General features: G+C 40.4%; 1 protein-coding gene across 1 annotated transcript in view; it reads left to right on the top strand.

The window, feature by feature from the left end:
• The window catches only part of adamts3 (ADAM metallopeptidase with thrombospondin type 1 motif, 3), a 133040-nt gene that overhangs the window by 89148 nt on the left and 17529 nt on the right, over positions 1–26363 (top strand). Inside the window, exons 15-17 of the mRNA XM_081366561.1 lie at positions 3173–3296; positions 12841–12921; positions 20439–20602. Coding sequence (XP_081222687.1) covers positions 3173–3296; positions 12841–12921; positions 20439–20602 — 369 coding nt within the window. The remainder of the gene's footprint in view (positions 1–3172; positions 3297–12840; positions 12922–20438; positions 20603–26363) is intronic.

Here is a 26363-nt window from a genome sequence, read left to right on the forward strand (position 1 = left end):
ACTTAATGCCTTAATTTAAAAAATGAGGAAAAATCCAACCTTTAAGAACACCAATTTTCTTTGTGAATGAATAATGTATCGTAAATAAATAAATGTTCTTCCTTAAAATACAGGGTGCATAAGTTTGGACACCCCTATGTTAAATTCCCATAGAGGCAGGCAGATTTTTATTTTTAAGTTTTTTTATTTTTTAGGATACTATGCATCCTGATAAAGTTCCCTTGGCCTTTGGAATTAAAATAGCCCCACATCATCACATAGCCTTCACCATACCTTGAGATTGGCATGGTTTTACTTCAGTTAGCCTAATAGCTAGTTTGATTTGCATTGAGAGCACCCTGTATTTTAAGGAAGAACATTTATTTATTTACGATACATTATTCATTCACAAAGAAAATTGGTGTTCTTAAAGGTTGGATTTTTCCTATTTTTTTAAATTAAGGCATTAAGTTCAATTTCCAAAAGATGATTTTTTATTCCTCTTTTTAGTCAACTTTAGCATAGGTGCCTAAACTTATGCATAGCACTGTATATATATATACTACAGGTTTTCTTTTTTTACTGGCTGAATGTTTTGTGCCCAAGATTTAATTAGATTGTTTTAAAGATTTATGAATACATTTCTCTCTGGTTTTGTTTGGCAGCTGTAGTACATGTTTATGATTAGAAGAACATTAGAACACAATCTAAAAAAAGCTTTGTAAAGCATAAGTTAAAATCACAAAATTAAAAATAAATAATTACAAAAGCAAATTTTAAATTTTAAATTTTAACTGGTAAGATGAATCTGAGCTTAGTAATTGACAGTATATTAGCCTACATTTGATTTACCCCATTACAATAGTCCCTTTACAGTTATTGCTATCATAAAAATATACACACAGGTTTAAAATTCTAAATAAGGCACATCTAATGTCCAAATAACAAATATTTTAGTGTATATATATATATATATATATATATATATATATATATATATATATATATATATATATATATATATATATATATATATATATATATATATGTGTACTTTATTATGTCTTTCAATTCAAACACATTTAACACAATTATACAAATTTACAGTTCCTTTAAAGACATCATATTTTCCCCCAATAAATATTCCTTATTTTTCCTTCTACTTTTTTTCTTTTGTGATAATACCCACCAACACATAGCCTAAAAACACACATGAATAGAACAATAACCAAAAAGTTCATAGACACTTTTACATATGATTTAAGGGGGATAAGACAAAAAACAATAAATAAATAGTAATAAAAATGTAACATTAACATATTTATATCAAACTCTTATAATGACACATAATTCCTAATAGTTATTCAAGTAATATTATTTGAATATCAAATATGCAATATTAAATAAGTAAATAAATAAAAGAACAAATTACTAGAAATAAAAGGGAGGGAGTGTTATATAAAAATGTAGTTAATAATATATATTCCTTTATTTTATGGAATATTCTTTGATTTTAGAGTTGCACATATCTTTTCAAAATGTATACATTTGCTCTTAATTTAATGTTATCCTCTCCGTAATGTACTTTAGAAACTAAATCTACTCATTTAAAACTGGGGATTCTTGCTTTCCAAAAAAAATTGCATTAAAAGCTGTAATTCTCAGCATTCTAAATAAGTATACATCATCTTTATTAAGTAGCATACCCAAAACTATATTTTGTATATTTATATAGGCATTTAGTTTCTTAAAATAAACTTCCCTAAATTATAGGCTACTTCACTGAAGTACTTCTGTTTGCTTGAAGTTCAGTGCAACTTATCCAACATCCTAAAGATAAATTATTATAATTAGAAGATATTTCTAGTGTTATAAAATATCGCATATTAATTTTCCGAATTTTCCGATTTTAAGAATTATTGCGCTCCTATTTGGCGCGCATGCGCGCAGCAGCGCTCGTTCAATATGAAAATTAGCAGCAAAATGGATACATTTGCATGGCTTTCGAACATTTACAGATGGAGAATATAACTGTAAAATGTAAGTTTTGAACTGAGGGGGAAAAAAAACATGTCACAAACGCATAAAACAGCACAAAATATGTACGCTGTTTGATGGTGGATCGATTTGATCCACGATCGACCTCTAGGGCTGCTTAAGAAACGCGTGCACACGCAATTATCTAGACTAGATAAACCTGGATCAAATTAGTGAGATTGCGTGAGCTTCAATTACCTTTTATGGAACCACTTTAGCCCCAACTCATTTGTTAGGCTCATTCAAGTCCGGTTTTGGAGTTTAATCCCCGCTTTTCTAAGCGTCTTTTATGGAACAACCCTCTGGATATTTGTTTGTAAAGATTATTATTATTATTATTTTGTAAAGCAAGTTGTTTATTTTGCACAAATGTTTGTTGCAATACTACATGCAATTTATTTCCCAGATGTTTTCATTCATTAAAACAAAACTAACTGTTTATGTGAACTTTGTGTGCTTTTGACACTTTAAATGCAATAAGATACTAAAGAGAATTTAGTTTTGTACACGCGCTGTGAGGACTTTCTGTGCATACGCTTTAATTGTGTGCGCTTGTAAAACTGTATATCAAAATACTTCACCTGGCAAAGCAATCAGCTGCATCTCTCTTACACAGCTTGGAAGCGGTTAAAATGACAATAAACAAGTGTACTTGAATAATTTGTAGAGATCTGCCAGAAGAAACAGCCATGATGAACAGCCTATTTGTACGGAGGCATCTGATGACCAAACATTGGAATTCACAAATTGAAAAATCAAGTGAGCTCGGACTGATTTGTGTTCACAATGGATATTTTTAGCGAACCATACTCAGACCACCTCCTGAGATGGTCTCGGTTCGGTTTGCTTTAAAGGGGTCTGAGATCATTTTGAGTGTTCACATACGAGACCAAAAATCATGCGAACCATGCTCAGACTTCTGAAAAGGACCAAGTGTTATACAGAGTTGTACTGTATACAGAGCTAGCGCAAGACCGGAAGTTCAAACAAAATGTTCTAATGATGGCTGCTTGCTTGTTTCTCTGGCACATTAGGTCTATAGTTTCATGATATTAGATATAGACATATCCTAAATGAAAACTTTTAAGTGTTTCTGATAGCCTTTTTTCTTAGTGTGTCTCGCATATCCCCCCATATCTCTCTTCCTCTCCTTCAGAAAGTGGGCTGTGACAGGGAAATTGGCTCCAACAAGGTGGAGGATAAGTGTGGTGTGTGTGGGGGTGACAACTCCCACTGCCGAACTGTGAAAGGAACCTTCACCCGTGTGCCCAAGAAAGCTGGTAAGATACTTTTCTCTTTCCTTGGTCAATGACTTACAGTATTTAACTTAAATCGGGCAGTCCTTTATTCTGGACTTCAACCCTGTCATTAAGTTTATATTTCCAGTCCTCTAGTTTGAGGACACTTCAGGAGTTCACTTGCCTTTTTGTATTAGGGTCTGTCACATTTCACAGTGTCACCAGCTGAAATTCTTATTCTGTATTCACATTTTTACTCTTGACACTCTTCCTCTGACACCATAGAATGAACAAGCTGTTTAAGAAATTTATTTGAATGCATTCAAAAGTAAAGGGCATATGTACTTTCCTTGTTCTTTGCACATATACATAAATGACCATGCTCAAATGTCCATTAAGTTACGGACACACAAAGCCGACAGACGGCTGTCAGGCAGTTTTTGTGCGTCGGTCGACTAAATTTTCTCAGTGTGTTCTGCACCGTGGGCAGAAATGGGTCTTCGTCTGCTTTTTTTTGGCCGATTCGACATGTTGAATCGGCGTCGGTAAAGGAGGGAACTCTGATTGGCTGTTCAGCTTAGTGAATGAGTCAGTGCACGAGAATAATAGCAAAACAGCGTGCAAAGAAGTCAAAACGGTACAGATAGAAGGCTGTTCTAATGTTACGTCATCTTCACCTGAGTGTTCCTTGGCGAATATTTAAATATTAACATGAGCGGAGTGGAATAGAGCTGGTAAGTCCCGCCCCTTCCGCAAACCCCGCTGGACCTCAAAGTTGAAAAACCGTCAATGCAAGTGAATGGGAGAAAATAATTATTTTCTGGTCCCGTTTGAATTGTGCCATGAATGTGAACATATGTTGTCTGTGAATTTTTTATATAACTTTTCGTGTAAAGAATGATACAATTTAGCAGGTAGAAGTTTGATACGGTTAGACTTTGTGTGAGAGCACTTTGTGGACTACAACTCTCGACGCGTTTGAAACGTCAACACCACTAGCACACGGACTAGCTCACGGATCCCGCTAAACATGGCTGTGTCTTTGGTGCACTTCACCGCCTTCTTTCAGGGAGAGGACAAAATCGTTGAAGTTGGTGAAAACCACGGGTAAGTCAACTTTATGGGGTGACGTTACATAGGCGACATGTAGTCTTTCTCGTTATGTCTTTTCCACAACTGCTAGCTGAAGAATCATACCATATACTGTCAAACTCGTAACATGAAAAGTTATATAAAAAATTCACAGACAACATATGTTCACATTCATGGCACAATTCAAACGGGACCAGAAAATAATTATTTTCTCCCATTCACTTGCATTGACGGTTTTTCAACTTTGAGGTCCAGCGGGGTTTTACGGAAGGGGCGGGAGATTACCAGATGTATAAAGAAAGTGTTTAGCAGGATTGATATTCAAAACGGTAAGGACGCACTGCTTTGTTTATGGTTTGTGTATCTGCAGCCTGCAACGTCGGTTTCCCTTTTTGAATGATGATTATAGATCAATATATCTGCAGAAATATACAGTTGTCTCATTTACACTAAGGCGCAGAACACGCTTTCTAGCTGACAGTCGGGCAGGACGAGGCCGAGGGCTGTGAGAGAGGTTCGTTGTTATGGGAAGAAGGAGACGGGAACCGGCGAACATTCAAATATTTTAATAAATAAATAAACCAATACAAAAACGAAAGTATAAGCCAGCAGCCCCTCACGGACGACTGCTGGCCACACAAAACAGGAACAAAAAATCACATAAAACAAAAAGGCCTGTTGTTCTCTCGATCTTCACTGTCGTCGCTCCTCCTTTATGCTACCGCTCCTCCGTGAGAGATACGAGACCGGTGCGTCGCGCAGGTGTCGCTCATCAGTAATCACGCCACCGGCCTCGTGCCGCTCTCTCACAGCCCTCGGCCTCGTCCTGCTCGCCACATGATGTTTCTGTTTTTTTGTGTATGTGATATGGGCTGGTCCTTGTTTGTTACTGACGTTTTACTTTGCTTTCAGCAACTACCGACAAGAGACCGCAGTCTGTAAAAAATCGTGCCAGAGAAAAAAACTGCATGTCATGTGACTTAACCAAAGCACATCATTGGCTAAACTAAGGTCTTCTCATTCCAACAAAAAACATGAGAATGTTTTCTTAAAGAGACAGTGGCAAGGAAATGAACACAAAGAATATGTTGCCACATGGCAACACCATGCGGTAGAAGGTTAAATGTCTGAATATAGCCCTATATGGGTGGGACTAGTTTTCTAAATGACGTTTGAGTTAAAAAAAAAAAAAGTATCACACGACGTCTGTGATTTCATGTACTGATTCGGACAGGACTAACATGTCCGTGTTTAGTACAGAGGTGGGAGTGTGTGTTTTCTAGATGTGGGCGTTATAGAAGGTCATCTGCTGTGCTTGCGTGCATCATGACGTATATGTATTTTAATTTATTATTTGTTAATATAATTTTAATTTATCATAAAAACCTCTATTTATGTGAACTTCACGAGTTTATAGAAGTGGCTGTTTATAATGAACCCACATAAGTGAGTAGCAAAATGTAGACAAGCATCTTACTCTTAACTGACACTGATATAAAAAAAATTTTTGATTTGGCTCTATTTATTAATTTGAAAATTTTATTTCTTAGTCGGATACTATCCATATTGAAATTAAATTAAATGAAAGCATGCTGAAGATTGGTGTGCAAACGGTAGCTCAGGTAGGTCAAAAAACACACAAGGAGAAGCATTAGGATAATACAACATCAGCAATTACAGACATTCGCATTTGGACGGGATTAGCATTACTTGAGGTAATGTTTCCAGATCTTTTTACAAAAGGTAAAAGTTGCCATAATCTTTACTGACATTGTTCGTAATGATTACTGAGATGGCACGTTCGGACGTTTATATACTGAGATCTGGAAATATTTATGCAAGTAAAGCACATGTTTGCAGTGCAAACTGAACATGCAGTCAGCACGTTCGTGAGTTTAAAAAAATGATGGGACATTTGTTGGAAAATGTCTTTTCATTGGTCCTAATTCATCCAATAAAATCTCAGACTCAGTTTATCTCTATTATTAAGGCTTTTTATTAACAATATAAGTGTAATGACCTGATTGTTCAAATCACATTCAAGGCGAAAAGGCATTTGACTACATTGTATTTGTGGTTTAAGGGCCCTATCTTACACCCGGTGCAATGCAGCCAAGCATGACGAAAGTGTTTTTTGCTAGTTTCTGTCCGACGCAGTTATCATTTTCACATCCTGCACCGCGTTGTTTGAATAGCAAATGCATTTGCGCCCATGGCCGTGCTGGTCTGAGAACGAGATGTGTTCTGGCGCATTGTTGGCACGTTGCTATTTTGAGGCAACAGAAATAGACTGCAATTTTTTTTTTATTTTTTTTTTTTTATTTAAAGAGCACATTAGTAATTTATGCCTATAGGCGGGTCCACAAAGCGCGTACACTCTGCTTATTAAACACACAGGGATGCACAGCAGCACACAAACATGCCAAATATTTAAAATAAAAGGATTACAATGTAAAAGATTATTATTGTGTACATAAAGATATGGTGGAATCCGGCTTGTCCCGTAGATGGTCTGCTTGCGCACTTTTACCTTGCGCACAAGCAGTTCCGTTTGCGCTCTGGAGACGTGTTCGGTCTTTCCACTATCAAATTCCGTAATGTAAATCCGCCATGGCGCGAGTGCAACTGGCATTTAAAGGGAGTGGGAGATGAGACTCTGATTGGTTAAATGCACGTAAATCCCAAAACACACCCATTACTCGTTAAGAGAATAGGGACAACCCTTTTAGACCATGCACCTGGCGTGCCGACAATTTTTTCCGTCGTTAAACTAGCAAAAAAAGTGGATTCGGACACGCTCTAAGGGAACTTGTGCCCTGCGCTTTAAACCCTGCGATTAGATAATTAAAATAGGGCCCTAAGAGTGTAGGATCACTTACTAACTTGTCAAAACTTTATATTTATATTTATATTAAAATGTATATATTTTGGATTTTTGCTTTATCAGCATAATAATAACACAATAATATAGTAAGTGACATGTAGACTGATTATCAGAGACTCTCTTCTCCATCACAAGTGAGAGATGTAAGACATTACCACCAAGTGTAAACATTGACCTGTCTCTTCTGACCACTGGTGATCAGATCGACAGGGGGAGATTACTACCAGGTGTAGACATGTTCTCAGTGTGTGCTGTCTGAATTTTCATTATGTTTTATAGGTATCAGGGGATAACTATCTGTTTAAATCAATATTCTCAATGCTAATTAGACACATTACATGAAATGTAGTTTTTCATTAGATGGATGCAGTAAATTACAGACACCTCATATCTCTCTCACACACACACACACACACACACACACACACACACACACACACACACACACACACACACACACACACACACACACACACACACACACACACACACACACACACACACACACACACACACACACACACACACACACACACACACACACACACACACACACACACACACACACACACACACACACACACACACACACACACACACACACACACACACACACACACACACACACACACACACACACACACACACACACACACACACACACACACACACACACACACACACACACACACACACACACACACACACACACACACAAACCACAGAAATCCCACACTGGTATCGCAGTGAAAAACATCACACTCATGTGAATAAAAAGGGGAAGACTAATGATATACAACAGGAAAAAATACAACATAAATTAGACCGTAAATGCATGTCAAATAGCAAGCCAAGAACATTGACATTCAGGACCACTGGGCTGCTTGATGCAGGAGGTGCTCCCCTCATCTGTAAACACAGTGAAACAATATTTACAACATTTATTGAAATTATATGAACTCTCACAGAGCTTCCCTCAGGACTTACATTACCACTCCAACTCAACGGTTTACTTTGCATACAAACTGTGTATAATTTTCCCAAGACACACAGGAGAGGATCCTGGTTTTGTTGCAAGTCTCACTCCTTTCAGATCATCTGGTGACAAATAGAGCCAAGTGCCATTGGCAGTGAATTCAATATGAATTGAAAACATATTAAAAAGCAGAACATTTTGTATCCAGGGAATCCCAATAGATGGACAGCGGAAGCTTTTATTTGAGCAGTCCATCACAGAAAAGCCATCAGTTTTGGGGGGAGGGGTGTCATTGTCATTCAGCCAACAACAGGGAAGAAAGCATGGTAGTCATCTAATTGGTTTCCTTAAGCAAATATCACTTTACTTTTTAATGGTGTTTTCCAGTTGTGCAGCCTAGTGAGGCTCACACCAGAACTAATTTATAAATAGATTCCCCCACTGCGATAGTATTAATTATATTATGTTTTGGCACATTGTCACTATGGCTAGTAACTGTAGTGCAGAGGTATTCAATTAAAGTACCAGAGTCCAGCCTTGAAATTTCCTTCCCAGCAAGGGTCCAAAGAGTTATAAGTTGGCTTTGCATTTAGATGACCAAATAAAACCTACAGGCACACTTGTGATACTCACTTTGATATGTTGTCTATCCTACTATTTTCAAGATGTTATAATTTGCAAATATTGTAATAAAAAGAATAACAAATTTAATTTGCTATGTGGAAAATTTAATTTGCTATGTGGAAAATATAAATGCTATATGGAAAATATAAATGGAATAGATTCACATCTAAAAAATAGGCTTATTTTGTATGTTTATTTTTGTCACTGAACAGTTAATGAGGATATGAAACATCTCTCCGGTTATTAAAAAAAAAAAAAAAACAAAAAAAAAAAACAGTGTTTTGGGCCACTGGTGGCTTTTATTATTAGATTATTTTGATATCCTAAGATTCTTTCTGTTATTTTATCCTTATTTTTTCCTTTTCAAATTAGCTGATGCTGTACATGTAGTTGAATTAATAGCACATAAGAAAATAACCAAATGGAGAATGTATTAAAATACCTATTTTCCTCTATTAATCCTATTTGTTTAACTTCATGATTAGAGAGGAACTCAAATGCACAAAGGGCAAGGGGCTGACATCTTTAAAATAGCAGGAAAGGGCTGTCAAGCACTGCAAGTACATTTAGCTAATTTGAATACAGTGTGCGGGACTTTGCTACTTACTGTAATTTAGAGCTGTGGCTGCTCTGAATCAAAAATTACGTGATGATTGCTTAATTTAAATTAATTTTAGCATAAATATGCAAATCACATTCTTAGGACAAGTATAAATCTTCTTTGGAAACAGGCATTGGCACGGACCATGTGGGTCTGGCACAATGTTTCATTGCAGTAATTTCAGAAGCTGCCTAATTTTACTATTACATAGACACATACAATCGCAACAGATCCTTTAAAGCTTCATTTTGGCATTTGGCCTAAAGGTCTATAAAATGACGGTAAAACACTCATGCTAATGCAAAATGAAGCACAGTCCTTGTCCAGATGGCAGGACAAATGTGTCTAAGAAAATGGATTCATGCATGTTTATGTTGCCTTTGTTGCATCTGTAAGACGTGGCATGTGGCACTGAGGCGATGTTTCTGGCATGATTTCTTTAAGATGTGCCTCAGTTTTTGTTATGAATGCAGATGCAATTCCTTAACTTTAATTAGCATGGTGTCACAAGTGCTGTATTTACTTGTGTCAATGAATTAATCTTTTATTCTGGTTCTATCCAGAATTTGCATGATTTTTTACAGCATGATGGTTTCATAAAATATGCGTCATATGGGTGATTGTGCACAATTTGTGACACTTAATATCACAAATTCCTTATATTGTACTTAATTATTATCATTACTAATTTTAACACATTGTCTGCATGAACTAAATCAGCATTTTTTACCTTTCTCCATCTAACTCCATCTTGTTTTATTTTCAACTGATTACTTTTTTTAACAGGAAAAAAGTTAAGCAAGAGATCCCAAAAAGAAATTCCTGTTTTGGAAAACACAACCTGCAAGTATCTTATATTGTCTAATCCTACACTTCTCTTTCCTGCTGTACTGCTGTCCTCTGCATTGACTGTAGTTAGTAGCTTTAAATGAATGTTCCGAGGATGATATAAATTAAACTCTATCAACTGCATCTGAATAATGCTGTCGATTACCACAGAAAATAACTTCAATGAAAACAAATCCCATGGCTTTGTTTATAAAACCCAAAGAAAAACCTGTTTAAAATAATGCACTTACAATGGATGTCCATGGGGCAAATTTAATGAATAGTTTAGAAACAGAAATGTGAAGGTCATAATTTCTTGAAGCACTGGAATTATTCAGAAAATCAATCTGTTTAAATCATCCTCTTAAGGTGTAAAACTTTTGTTCTACATTATCAACATAATTCCTGAGTGACGTTCCATTTAAACAGCATTTTGTGGACAAATACATCCTCTGCTGATAGTCCTGAGCAGATATCATGTGAAATTTTACATTTGACCATTTTAACTTGGGTTTGTCAGCTTTTGAAACACAAAAAACAATTCTATGAAAGCATTCCACAGATAAGCTTGAGATTAATTTAACTCAGAATCTTCCTTAAAAGATTGGCATAAAATTGTTTTGTTGTGCAAACTCAGCTTGACTTAAATGTCCACTGAATACTACTCTTACATTAGAGGCATAGTTCACCCCAAAATTTAAATCATTTTCCCTCATGTCATTCCAAACTTGTATGCTTGTGTTTCTTTTTCTGTAGAACAAAAAGAAGATATTTTGAAAAATGTGTCCAATGTTTTTTGTTTGTTTGTTTTGTAAGTCAGTGGGCAGTGAGTTGTTTGGACCCCAACATTCTTGAAAATTTCATATTTTGTGTTCCATAAAGATTTGGAACGACAGTGAATGATGACATTATTTTTATTTTGGGTGAACTGTCTCTTTAAATAAAGGTCTTGAAGAGCTTAAAAAAAATGTCCATATTTCTCATTTCAAAATAGGATAAATATAATATGGAGATCATGAAATCAAGTGAATCTAAGATTACTATCATTGTTTCGACGTTTGCAATCCCTCGTTAGTCGAGTATGATGTCTGCTTGCATTAGTTGTGTATTCTCAGATGATTGACAAGTCCAATCTGAGATCGGCATATCTTGTGGCAGTGAGGGCAGTTGTTGCTCAGATCAGCTACAGCAGGTGTCATGACAGCAGCGCTTTGCCTAGCTTTACGAGCTGCCCTCTTTTCTTCTCTTTTGTTTCTCCGTTGCTCTTCAAATATTTTAATGCCACGATGGATAGTGCTCCTCCATAATTTCCTGTCCCGAGCTTGTTGCTCCCTGTTGTTGGCTTTGATGAAACACTGTTTAAGGCTGTAATGTAGAGTGTCCTTGTATTGTTTCATCTGACCTCCCTGTGTGCGCTTTCCAGCCTCCAGTTCCGAGTACATGATCTGCTTGGGAATCCTAGAGTCCTCCAAACGGACTACATGACCCGCCCATCGCAGCTGGTTCTTTATTACCATCGCCTCGATGCTTGTGGTGTTGGCTTGCTCGAATACATTATTAGTAGTTTGTTGATCTTTCCACTTAATATGAATATGCTCTCTCTCATCCCCACTCATACATACTGTAGTGTACAGCATCCCTCCCCCACCATCATAACACACCAACCATTATTTCTGTCCATTTTCTTTAATCTCTCTTTCTCCTTCCTCAACCCTATTTTATTCCTGCTCCTTTTAGGCCTGCACTCTAACCTCACCTGAACTCTATTAGGATTACCCAGCAGCCCCATCTTTCCTTGCAGATGTCTTCCTGTCCACATTAACTGATGATAAATCCTCCCAACAGACACTGCCTTAAGTGACTTGATCCTTCATTGCAATGATTAGACTCCTAGCCAACTTGTTACATCACACCGGTGTCTCAGACAGGCATCATGCTGCTAGAGACTGGTTCAAAGTCTAGCTATGGTTTAGAGGCATTTAGCATGTAAATGACGTAACAAATCCTTCTGATTCTGAAGGGAAAACAAGAGGAGCCTTCTTGCTGCCGAAAGGAGCTCGGAATATATATCTGAATGAAACGGAGGATTCTAGAAATGTGATGGGTGAGTGGTATCATGCTTTGCAGAGGAATGGGCATTCGTAGAGAAGGCAACATTAGTGTTTTTGTGTTTTTGTGTGATGTATTGCAAACTGACTCAAGGCTCTGCCATTCAGCATCCTTCTTAATTAGCCTTACATAACAATTGTTCATGGTTTTCAGTTTTGTTTCGCCTGACATTGTTTTTTGAGCTTCTGAAGGATATGTCATACATTCACATGGATGAATGTATGAAATGAATGGAAGTGGAACCCTCTGTCACGTCTTGATATTTTTCCCTTATAGGCTTCTCATGACCCTGCTAGATGGACAGTTGCAATAGTCTGACTGTTCAAATCTGAAAGCTTTAGTGATGTACTACTGTAGAAATGCCTTAGTGATGAGATGCCCACCTCTGCAAAGATTAAACCATAGTAGAACTTCTTAGCTAACTAATTGCTTCTGCTGTCTCTTCCTTTGCCTTTTTTTCACCATTGCAAAGGTTACCTAAAGATGTTTCTCATTCCTCCTGGGGCTAGACATGTGATCATACAAGAACATGAGGCTTCTCCTCAAATTCTTGGTAAGTGAAATCTGTCCTCATGTTTCCCAGGATAAACAATAAAAATATCAAATGCATGCTCATGTATTCTGTGTGGTAAAGGTTGCTGTGCTTAATGGATCCATGTCACTCTAATACTTATCCATCGGACCAATGTATTCATATAAAGCAGCATGTGCATTTCCCTGGAAGTGCATTAAACAGAATTATACTCACAGATTTTAGAGACAATCACTGTCCACCACAATTTTTCTGTGGTTTTGTGGACCATAGTCCTAAAACCTGAAAGGGGATGAGCAATTTCAAGCCATGGGTTCCTTCTGGAATTTACAGTGGGTTTTTAAAATAGCAGTTTTCAGATAACAAAATGTGTTTGGTTACACAGAATATAGAAGCTCACACATGAATTTTAAAAGCATTTTGTTGTTTTAATGCAGAAGTTGTACTACAACTGCCCATATTGTGGTTGCCAGACAACTTTTAGCAAACGTTTTTTAAAGCATTTGAGAATGTATGTAACTCAATTAATGTTGTAGAACAAAACATGAACCTTCCTGTAGCTCAAACAATAGAGAATGGCTCTAGCAACAGCCAGGGCAAGCAATAACATTGAATGCAATGCAAGCCTCTTTGGATAAACGCATCTGCCAAATTCACAAGCGTTAAAGGATTAGTTCACCCACAAATTAAAATTTCTTGATTATTTACTCTGGTCCATCAAAGATGTAGATACAATTCTTTCTTCAGCTGAAGAGAAACTGTGCTCAACGTAGTCCAGTTTTGATGGTCCAAAATCCATATTTAGGCAGCTTCAAAGTAATCCACACAATCCTAGACAACAAATAAGGGTAATGATCTGTCATTTTCTGAAAATAATAATAAAATAATAAAAATTTATATACTTAAAGGGTGGGTGAAATGCTATTTCATGCATACTGAGATTTTTACACTGTTAAAGAGTTGGATTCCCATGCTAAACATGGACAAAGTTTCAAAAATTAAGTTGTACGTTTTATGGAGTATTTCTGTGCCAAAAATACTCCTTCCAGTTTGTCACAAGTTTCGGAAAGTTTTTTTTCAAATATGGGCGTGTGTGACGTCAGATGCAGCGGAATTTCCTTATACGGGTCCTAAGTGCACTTCTCCCGGAAGGGCGCGGGCACACCTGTAGACCAGAGCGAGAGAGCGAAAGCAGTACGCCCATCAAAGCGCTGTGCTCGGCTTTAGGGAAGTCATCGGCTGTGCTGCAGTCACAGGACTTAAAGAAATAAACAGTGTCACCAAAGAAGTGTGTACGACATAAAATACGACGACATAAAATGGAAATTAGTCATTTACAAAAACCGCTAAGCAAATATATACAGTTCCAGTACACACCACATAGAGACGTCCTGCTGTAGTCGTTGCTGCTGCTGCTCGTGTTAAATTTCAGCCTCGGGATCTGATTCTGGATCATAAATGTATGGCTGAATCTGATTGTTAGCCATGGTTTCACCCCCCCTTTAAACACAATTATTCACTTTGGTCCTGCTCTGCAATGTGCTTCCATGAGTCCACAACTTCTCATGTGACTTATGCACGTTGGAAAGATCATGCTTGATGTAGGCAGCAAGAACCACACCATTGTTTAAAAGAGGAATGTGCAAAGATTACGTCAAGTGCCCTTCACACTGTAAAAACAGTCCAAAACAACTATTTCTGATAATTAATATTTTAGCTTTCACAAGATTGAGGCATCCAGGATACACACACAAACAGATGCATTTATGCAAAAATAACATGTTAACTAATTTAAATAAAAATAAATGATCCTGGAATGTTTTCCTCAAATTATTTACTTAATGTTTCTTCGGCTGAAGAAAGAAAGTCATATACTAAACCGCTACTCTAAAAACGCATTAGAAATCCCGAGCCACCCATGTAGAATTTGCTTTCTGGCATAACCTGCTAATTGGCATTGTGACTGAACAGTTTCCTTTCGTTCAGTCACTCTGAGTTACGTCAGTGACTGACGAATGGGGGTTTCGCTTAGAAGCCTATCACCTTCGAGTTCTTACAAAACGAGCCAATGGCAGAACAATGCCATGGGTCGGCGGAATTTGCATAGCACATCTCCGCCCCACCGCGTGGGTATAAAAGGAGCAGCGCAGCAATCTCGCATTATTTTTTGCTTTGGAGCCGAGTGTTTCTTCACTTCTCTCCACTGCAAACTGTCTACGAGTTCTAGATACGAGACGAGCGACTCTTCAGCGGTGTTGGTGTGATTGGCGTGTTCCAGCGAGATCTCATTCCTGCTGCTGGTCTGTGCAGTGATCTGCCAACAGTGTGTGTTTTCTCCCTGGGTGCTTCAGCACTGCTGTTGAGTTTTATCCTCTCTAAAAGAGCTGCATGCGGCACGTCTTTTTAAAGATGTCTCGCCCGTGTATTTCTGGGTGTGGTAGACAGATTAATTGTGCTGATGGGCACGAATGCTGCCTGGTGCGTTTGGGCTTAAATCACGCTCAGGCAGCATTCATGGATGCGTCATGTTCTCATTGCGGGAACATGACCATCACAATGATGCGATTGAGACTCAAAGACCTCCTTAGAGGTAGAGTCCCCTCTTCCACACCCCAATCTATTCTCTCCACGAGAGGGGATACTTTGGCTGGTGGCCAGGGTGATCTGAGGCTGACGGTGTGGAACTACCCGACAAATTATCCTCGGGCCACATCCCCCTCTTCCACATTGCAACCTGTGAGGTTTCCGGATGAGGTCTTGTGGTGGGCCCAGCATTTAATTCGCCGCCCATCGCGGCAGATGACGTTGTGTCTATTGCCGCATCACAAGGTGGGCTTGAGTCATCTGGAGATGAAGACTCGGCTGTACTGCCTCCTTGTGCCTCTTCGGCAACATGGGGTTTGCATCCTGAACTATCTCGACGACTGGCTGATTCTAGCTCACTCTCTTTTTTCTGTATGGAAATCGTCTCGGTCGCCATGTACGCGCAGCTTACGAGCGAGCGCCACAGTCACTGCTGAAAGTCAATTTGAGGGCAAGAGTGCGGTTCCACTGAAGTTATTTCAGAGGCTCCTGGGGGATATGGCATCCGCAGCGGCAGCCACGCCGCTCATACTGCTTCATATTAGACCGCTTCAGCACTGGCTTCGCGATCGAGTCCCGAGATGGGCATGGCAACAGGGCATGGTCCTAGTACCAGTTACTCTGGCCTGCCGTCAGACCTTCACCCCGTGGTCGAACCTCTCCTTTCTACGGGCCAGAATGCCCTTAGAACGAGTTTCCAGGCATGATGTTGTCCCAACAGATGCCTCTGCCAAAGGGCTGGGGTGCCATGTGCAATGGGCATGCTGCGGGCTCCTGAACAGGACCCCAACGCCTTTGGCATGTCAATTGCCTCAAGTTGTTGGCATTACGTTTGGCTCTGCACGGTTTGTGAACGTTGCTCAAGGACCAACACGTACTAGTCCGTTCAGACAGCACGGCGACAGTAGCTTACATCAACCGACAAGGTGGTCTGCGCTCCCGCCATATGTCGCAACTCGCCCGCCATCTCCTCTTATGGAGTCAGAAGCATCTGAGGTCGCTTCGAGCCATTTACATTCTGGGAGAGCTGAATCGTGCAGCCGACGAGCTCTCATGATTTCGGCCACATCCCGGGGAATGGAGACTCCATCCCCAGACGGTTCAGCTGATTTGAGAACAGTTCGGCAACGCACAGGTAGATCTGTTTGCCTCCCCAGACACTTCTCACTGCCGCTGGTTTTATTCCCTGACTGAGAGGACCCTCGGCTCGGATGCACTAGTGCACAGCTGACCGTGGGGCCTCCGCAAGTATGTATTTCCCCCGGTGAGCCTTATTGCACAGGTCCTGTGCAAGATCAAGGAGGATGAGGAGCAGGTCCTTCTGGTTGCGCCTCATTGGCCCACCCAGACTTGGTTCTCCGAACTGGTGCTCCTTGCGACAGCCCCTCCCTGGCCAATCCCTCTGAGGAAGAACCTCCTTTCTCAGAGATGGGGCACCCTCTGGAACCCATGTCCCATCTAGAACCCACACATGCAGGTTCCACAGATCGGGACGTGGGTGCCGTTCCTACCGTCTCTGAGAAAGGAGGTTCTTCCTCAGAGTGATTGGCCAGGGAGGGGCTGTCGCGAAGAGCACCAGTTCAGAGAACCAAGTCCGGGTGGGGCAATGAGGCGCAACCAGAAGTACCTGCTCCTCGTCCTCCCTGATTTCAGGTGGTGGCTGCCATCACTTCCGCTAGGGCCTTGTCTACGAGACACGCCTATGCGTTGAAATGGAACCTCTTCGTCACCTGGTGTTCTTTTCGTCGAGAAGGCCCCAGAAAATGCCAGATCGGGTCCGTGCTCTCCTTCCTCCAAGAAGGGTTGAAGCGAAGGCTGTCTTCTTCCACCCTGAAGGTTTACGTGACTGCCATCTCTGCGCACCATGACCTCATGTAGTCAAAAATGGTGGGACAGCATGACCTGGTCATGAGGGGGGCGAGCAGACTAAATCCAGACTAAGCCCTGCAGAGAGCTCCCTTTGAGCCATTGCGATCAGTGGAGCTTAAGTTCCTGTCTATGAAGACAGTGCTCCTGGTCGCTTTGGCCTCCATCAAGAGGATAGGGGACCTACAGGTATTTTCGGTTGACGAAGCATGCCTAGAATTCTGGCCGGCCAACTCTCACGTGATCTTGAGACCCCGGCCTGGATACGTGCCCAAGCTTCCCACCACTCCCTTCAGGGATCAGGTGGTGAACCTGCAAGCGCTGCCCTCGGAGGGGGCAGACCCAGCCTTGGCACTGCTCTGTCCAGTACGAGCCCTCCATGCTTACGTAGACAGAACGCAGTGTTTCAGGACCTCAGACCAGCTCTTTGTCTGTTGTGGTGAGAAGCTGAAGGTAAAGGCTCTCTCCAAGCAAAGGTCGTCTCACTGGATAGTGGACGCCATTGTCTTGGCTTACTAGACGCTGGGTCGACCAGGTTCCTCCTGGGCTTTGGTGCATGTCACCTTGCTAACAGACATCTGTAGAGCTGCAGGCTGGGTGACACCCAACACTTTTGCGAGATTCTATAATCTCCGGGTAGAGCCAGTGTCCTCTCATGTACTCGCTTCCGTGGGCCAGTAAGTAGGACCTGCTCAGTGTCATCACTTGCTGCGCCATTCCACTCCACGGACTGGATACATGCGCTATTTCACTCAGATGAGTTCTCTTAGACCCTGAGTTCATCCTGCACTGTCGATGCCGTCACCAGAGCGCATGCCCGGTCGGTCAGCCCTGATTGGCTAGGTGCTTCCATGTGCATGGTTCACTGCTTCGGCAACCCCCACATGTGTATTTCCACGGTAAGTCTCCACCAAGCACGAGTTTTCCGTTGGCAAGACCTCTTGTCATCTCGAGGTTGAAACATTCCACCCTGCGGGCTGGATACCTCTGAGTTTTCCATATGCAGCCTGCTCTCGGGTCATATGTGTATTCTAAGTCCTCCCTACGGGTAGGCGCTGTGTTACATATTCCACCTGGCATATTCCACCCAGTGTACCTTGGTATTCTTGCATTAAACCTAGCCCTTCGTCCATGCTAGTCTCATGACAGGGAGTTCAGACTTGTGCAGGGCACTGGAAGACAGCCGCTGTGGCGTGATTGAATTGGGACCCCCATTCATCAGTCACTGACGTAACTCGGAGTGACTGAACGAAAGGGAACGTCTCGGTTACGTATGTAACCCTCGTTCCCTGAGGAGGGAACGGAGATCTTGCGTCCCCCTGCCACAACCATTGTACCGCTGGAACAGCCAGGAGTTCAGTCTCGGTTCCTCAGCATAACATAATGCGAGATTGCCGCGCTGCTCCTTTTATACCCACGCGGTGGCGCGGAGTTGCGCTATGCAAATTCCGCAGACCCATGGCATTGTTTTTCCATTGGCTCGTTTTGTAAGAACTCGAAGGTGATAGGCTTCTAAGCGAAACTCCCATTCGTCAGTCACTGACGTAACATCTATGTTCCCTCCTCAGGGGAGGAGTTCTGTTTTCCATAAAAATATGAGCATTAAGGCATTGCATTTTTATGCTTTGTGAATTGAATAGCATTGAAAAGATATGTCAGTGTTTTGAATGTCAGTGTTTTTTTTTTTTTTTAGGCCCTATCTAAATAAAGGTTTCATTTTTTTTGTATCTGAACTGTAACAGTTTTTTTAGGCCCTATCTTAATTAAGGTTTCATTTTTTTGTATCTGAACTGTAACAGTACTGGCTTCACATAGCCTTTTTAAACTGTACACAGGGTTAAAAGAGGGAAAGACAAAATTATTTATTGACCCTTTTTATTCATTCTATTCATTTGCAGATGCCCATGCAGACAGCAATTATCACATTGTAATGCACATAATTGAATGAATTGAATTGAAGTCGCTTTTATTCTAAGAATATTCCCCTTCTTGAAAGTGCTTCTTGAAAGGACTATAGGACTTTAAATATTACTCCTTGGTAGTTGAACTTTTAATTAAACCTAACCTTATTTTAATTACCAAGATACAGTAAGTAGTTCAATGCCTATCTTTACTGCCCCAGTTAACCTTACAAAGGTAATGTTTTTGTTTCAATAATACTTTCCTTTAGGGGTGCTTAATAGCTAATTGATACAAATTTCAGTTATCCATATATTTAGCTTAACTGATTACACTATTTAAATTCCTTTGCATGCCAAAATGCTAAATCTTAGCAATTTACATCAAACAGAAGAGTTAGATTACGGGAAGATGCTGGAAATCTTTTGTTCACCAGTCTGTTAAATTAATAAATCAGAGTTAGCTGTCTAAGCATAGGCCTCAGGGTTCTGAAAAAAAAAAAAAAGTATAATATGTGAGTTCCCATCAGTAGCATCCTTGCTTGCTCTGATTAGTTTTTTTATTAACACCTTTAGCATTTATTCTGATCTATTAAGATTGGTCTATTTTTCAGTCATCAAATGGCCTGAAGAAAATATATATATATTTTTTTATTTAAAGGCATAATTCACACAAAACAAAAAATTGATTAAAAAAAAAAAGTGACATTTTTTGCGAAAATCACATGTGACCAAGCTGAATGGTGACCATGATTTTCAGATTTTGTAAATAACCTTTATTTAAATTTATTATTCATTTTATATATCATTTTTGTTGTATAGAAGAGCAAAACCTTTTTTAATTCCACAGAAGAAATGTCCATGCTTGGGGGAATTATCCTTTTTAAAGTTAACATTTTGTTGATATTCAGCCCTTTTTTTCCTCTGCCAAAAATAAACACAATTTTATCACACTAAACATATAGGAAATCAAAGGTAAATTTTGACTTCATTGCATCAAACCTTTTTTCACAAGTGACATTTGATGACTGGTAGCAATGGTGATTTTCCTGACATGTGCACATCAAAACGTCTGTTTTGATGGCTGATGCAATAGCTTAAATTAACATTAACTTTCAGTTTGATTCAGATCCTTCTGTTAACCTCTTATCCCTGAACTTATGAAGAGTTGTAATTAATCTCTGAATGCAGCGATCAAAAACCAAGCGACAGGACATTACATTCTCAATGGCAAAGGAGAAGATGCGAGATCTCGCCGCTTCATTGAAATAGGAGTGGAGTGGGACTACCTCATCGAGGATGATGTCGAGACTCTCCACACTGATGGTCCACTACATGATGCAATTGTTGTTCTGGTAAATAAACTTTCCATAATCTAATTTGAAGCTTAATGTGATATGATTATTAACAGTTATTATTTATCAAATCTCAAAATGAATATCCATTTTAATACTGTACATTCTAATGTTGTGATGCCTTTAAATTTACCTGTAGCATTTAAAATGATTGATTTTAGTTTCTGTATTTAAAAAATGTTTTACTTAGACAAGACAATATAAATTTAATACATTTAAAACATTTAAAAAGTATTATTTTATTATGAGACATTTTATTATAATTTTAATATCGGCCATAAAAAAAAATCCTTATTGGCCACAATATATATTATCGGGCATCCCTAAAAATAATTGTAATATACATATTTTTTAAAATGTAAGCATCTCCTTTTCCAGCCCATTCTCACTTCCAATATATCAAAAACTAAAGCATAGTCAAGCGCCATGCATGGCCCTAAAGGTACCCCTATAAGCTAGGAATGTCTTGGTTACTGTCGTAACCCTCGTTCCCTGATGGGGGAAACGGAGATGTTTTGTTGAAAGACTGACAAATGGGGTGTCACTTGGGAGCCCCTATCACCTTTGAGTTTTAGAAAAATGGCCAATGGAATTGGTGAGTGGAATTTGCATGCCCAGCCACTCCCCCATACATTTGGGTAAATAAGATGGCACTCATTGAGGTTTATGCTTCGGAGCCGAGACAGGATCCCGGCCATTCAGCGGGGTGGTTCACGATTGTGGCAGGATGGACATCATAACATCTCCGTTCCCTCGCTCAGTGAACGAGAGTTACGTGATGTTCCCCATCTGTCAGTCACGTTCAACATTATGGCGAAAAACTGACAAATGGGGTCTTATGGAAAGTGCCACAACCTCTGAACTGTTTCAAGTGTTGGAGATGCAGATGCTAGCAAGCTGAACGTGCCATTTTAGCAACTGTTCTTGTAAAGTCATAAACTACCCAGTGCCCCAAGTAAGCCCAAAATCTTAGTCCTCCATGTCTACGGGGTGGAAGGGACAGAGCTTACCATGGAGTCTGCTGTTCCTAGATATGATACATCACAGGAAGAGTGCTTCGGCTGTCTTCCTATTTTCTTTTACAGTCATGACCAGAGTTGTTAACACTGGGGAAGCAAACCTATTCCAGGTGGAGAGGGATGCTACAGAGGCATATCCAAGCAAAATTACACATGTATGCAGATTACTCTGTTATTTATACATATGCTCCCTCCATAGTACAGGCAGTACAAGAGCTTCAGATTGTATTTAATTCATTACAAACTGCTCTGTTAAGTTTAAAATTGATTTTGAATGCATAGAAAAATACGTTTAAAAAAAGAAAAAGCTCACTCACAGATGTTTTATGATGCTAGCATTTTCACGTCCGATGATAAATCCATTGAAAGGTTGTCCTCATACAAGTAATTCAGCTGTAATACGCTACCAGAGGGGAAGTCGCTCGTAGAAGACTTGATGAGCGCTTTCTCACTGGCCATAATCCACCAGCTCCCGATGACTGAAAAGGCATGGAAGAACCCATACTCCTCTCGCATTCACCACTTCTGACATTACAATTATGCGAATGTGAAGGGAATGCGAGAGCACGAGTACGTGTCGATGCCCCCCATTGAAGAGACATTTGCGAGCTATCTTTCAAATGGGGGAGACATTGACGCTGAGAGCTCCAGCCCTGCCATCTAGTATTCGGCCTTCGTTTTAAAATCCGTTTAAAAATCTGAGAGTTTTAATTCTGAGTCTTTCATTACCAGAGATAAAAAAAAAATTCAGTTTAAGGGGATATTAAAGTAGCACAGCTTCCCTGTGGGTCTAGGGGCATGGCTAGGCTTCCTATCATCACAGAGAGTTTTCTTCGGAGGCCTCTGCTCTCTAGAGCGTTGACAGAGTGATTATGAGTTTATTAGTCCCATAATGTTGTTGTAGGCTTCCTCTCATGCGAGAGTCATCATGCTGAGGCCTCCGTCCATTAGAGCTTCATGCAAACAGCTTTGTCTTTTTGCAAGTAGAGTTGAGAAGAGGCCACTCTCTCTCTTAACCCTTTAGAACCTGAAGCTAAAATAGGTGTTTTTCACATATTTAGTTTTTTTGACTGTACAATTCTAAAACAATGTGCTATCTTCATGTGCATGGTGTCATCTTTTTCAGAAAAAATAGGCTTTCAACAAATTACAGTTATTGGTCATTACTGTGTGTGGTGAGTTTGTAAATAGAATTTAAATAGACAAAAAAAAACAAAAAAAAAAAACAATACATTTACTGATTCTTATTTAGAAAAAAAAACAGAAAAATCACGAACGAAAGAAACTAATACTTTAAAGTTGAAACATGACCTACAGTATAATACATATAAAGTCTTTTTTGTGACACTGGGTTGCAGAGTTTTCATTTAGGACACTTTTTTTCATACACGCACACATATACAAATGCATGCATACATAGGCACACACACGTACGCATGTACACACCACATGCTAAGTTGCATGAAAGAGTAACGGCCATCCGCCTCCCAAGTTTCATCAAAAATCATCCCAATCCCCTTTTCTACTGTCTACCACTTCATTCGCCTTGTATTTGTTAATCTCTTTTATTATTTTAAGCAATCCAAAACACTCTAACCTTCCATGCTTTGTATCTCTCTATTCAAATCCTTCCTTCCCGCTCTGCCAGAAAGCTGCTGTCATTTGCTGACGGAAAGGCCTATATTGCCAAAAAGTGCATGCTGTCTACTGTCAGGGGCAATTTGAATGATAGTGCAAATGGTTGAAGAGTTACGGTAAAATGAATACAGCTTGCTGGTATGTGTCAGCGATGACACAGCCGGTTTAAAAGGGTTAAAAACAGAGAGCTGTTCTAAACCCCTCACTCTCTAGGCTAGCAGGATATACATACATCTAAACTTTTCTTCCATGTGAAATCATTGTGCAAAACCTCATTGGTGGGAGTGTGGCAGCCCTCCTCCTCTGTTATAGCCTTTCTGCTGAGGCCTCCGCTCCCCATAGCCCTGTGGCAACACTATGTGTCTTTGAGCAGAGTAAAAATCTGTGGTCAGGGTCACTCTGGTGAGAGTGCACATAGAGCTTAACGACCTGCTTACTGAACATTTAACATTCTCAGGTTGAGCTAATGTTACTCCTCTCCTTAGAGAGTTATTCTGTGAGAATGTTGCTCCCTGGAGTCCCCTAAAAAATATTTATACAAATATTTGCGCTTTTGTGAGTAGTTGGCCCTCTAAGAACTAGGCCTCCTGTACAGTAAGCGCCTCAGCTGTTAGTAAGTGTATAAACTCATAACAGCTGTGTGTTAGTAGCTCCCTAGGACTCTGAGTTCAGCATCGTGTGGAGAGGCTCGGCAGGAGCTTTCATGATGTTGTTTTCAAGAAACGTAGATAGTACACCCCTCGGTTTAACCCTTTCGCACATACGATCACACCAGTGTGATCAGTCTAGGCTGGTCCCTGGAGCGTACGATCACATCGGTGTGATTAGAACGGTCAGTGCATCATGTGATCAACTGCTAAATTCAAATGTGCTTTCGTGCATTGGCTGGCGCTGAGCCAGAGACAGGCACGCTCAGAGCTGTCATATATCATAACTTTTCAGTGTTTTCAACCAAATAATGTTTATTTTAGGTTTCAGACATATAAATTCACATAAGTACTAACTACCAAAAAAGTTTTTTTTACAGTTGGTAAGGTGCGCCGTGAGAGCGCTGAATGGCTGTTTTTACGGCTGGTAAGATCGCCAGCGAGAGAGACATCGCACGACAGGTGCACATTCCTGTCCATGTTCACTGCGACCGTTCCCCTGCGTGCTTCAGCACCAAGGAGAGCAGTCCCTAAAAGAGCTTACACGGGTAGTGCGCGTCTTTTTAAATATGTCACTCTACCTGTGTGTTTCTGGATGCGGTCGTTGCCTGGGATCACGGGATGGTCACGAGCACTGTATCGCATGTCTGGGCATTGAACACGCTGAGGCAGTGTCCCTGCGCCTCCGCCGCGATCTAACCCTCCTCCAAAGGTTACTTCAGGCGGTGGTACGGGTGACCTGAGGATCACGGTGAGTGCACTTCCTTCAGGGAACCAACCCCCTAGGAACCCTCATCCCTCCCACGCTCCGTAGCCAGTAGAGCCGCCAACGGAACGTGCTGGATCCACGAGTTGTGTACCAGTCGTTTCCTTCGGCGCTCCCCATGATGAACAGATGTCGATCGCTGCATCGGAGGGTGGGTCAGACTTCTCTGCGGATGACGATTCGGTGCCCCGAGTCGGACCCGGAGATGATGGTCATGCTTTCCCAGGCCGCCAACAGGATTGGGCTCGTGTGGAACCCTCAACCGTGTCCCGACCCCCCGAGGCTGGACGATTGGTATCTCGGGGTGGCGTGCGCTGGTTCTTAGCAACCTTTCAACCCGGTGCCTTTCTTCCCGGAGGTGCATGAGGAGCTCACTGGAGCGTGGACGGCACCTTTTACTGCCAGAAACCGTCCCGTTGGCACCTACTCCCTCACCACCCTTTATGGCGGGGCGGCTAAGGGTTACACGCGTATCCCACCAGTGGAGCGAGCCGTTACTATGCAACTGTGCCCTAACTCCACTTGGTGCAGAGAACCGTGTCTCCCTTCCCGGGCCGTTAACAGCTCAGGGTGAAAAAGGCTGATGTGGTTTCTCAAGTTAGTGGTATTACCCCCTGCATATTTTATTTGTGCGTGACATGATTTACACACAGCGTGTGTCTTCTCCAGGTCGTGCTTACCGGGTTGTTCATAAAAGCTGAAATGTGCCCAGATGTAGGCTTTTAAAATAGTTGGAGCATTTTTAATTACTCGCACTCGCGTCCCGCCGAGTAGACTCGGTTATGAACCGATACCGAATCGTCCTCGTCTGCATCGCGATGCATCGTAGAAATTATTAATTTCGACACCCCTACTAGTATCATCAAAGTCATGGGTTTGCATAAAATGTATACCTTAAATGCAATGTTGGCATTGATTTGGATAATCAGTTAATTTACAGAAATCCATGAAACTTACCGAGCTCGTCTCATTGGTCGCTTTTAAGAGGTTGTTGATTGACATGGAGGCAGCCACATTTGACTGCAGATGTTTTACCTAAAGTGTTTTTAGGATTGTAGTTGACTTTGAAAGATTTGCTGTGTTAGTTGTTTCATGTTTCTAGTCTTTTTGTATATTTTTGTATGTACTGTATGTGTGGTATAGTACTGCTGCCTGTCTTGGCCAGGACACTCTTGAAAAAGAGATTTTTAATCTCAATGAGTCTCTTCCTGGTTAAATAAAGGTTAAATAAAAAAAATTAAAAAAAAGGCATCTATTAAATCCCTAAATATAAATAAAAAATATTAACTCTAAAGGGCAAAAATAAATCGACAAAATGAGTAAAAATAATAGACAATTGAGGCCATACACCAGGGCTGTCAAACTCAGTTCCTGGAGGGCCACAGCCTTGCAGAGTTTAGCTTCAACCCTAATTAAACACACCTGATCAGCTAATCAAGTCCTTCAGGCTTATTTGAAAACTGCAGGTGTGTGTGTTGAAGCAGGGTTGGAATAAAACTCTGTAGGGCTGTGGCCCTCCAGGAACTGAGTTTGACACCTGTGCCATACACGAAGAATATACAGCAATAAAGTACCATAGAACAATTATGTGAATAGCATAGGCCAGATGATTTATGCAGAAGCTCTCCATTCAATCACATTTATGTCTAAGAGAAACTATTGAGTTATTAAATACATTTTTTAAAAATACA

Source organism: Scardinius erythrophthalmus, assembly GCF_964197995.2.
Source record: "Scardinius erythrophthalmus genome assembly, chromosome: 5".
Classification (NCBI taxonomy): domain Eukaryota; kingdom Metazoa; phylum Chordata; class Actinopteri; order Cypriniformes; family Leuciscidae; genus Scardinius; species Scardinius erythrophthalmus.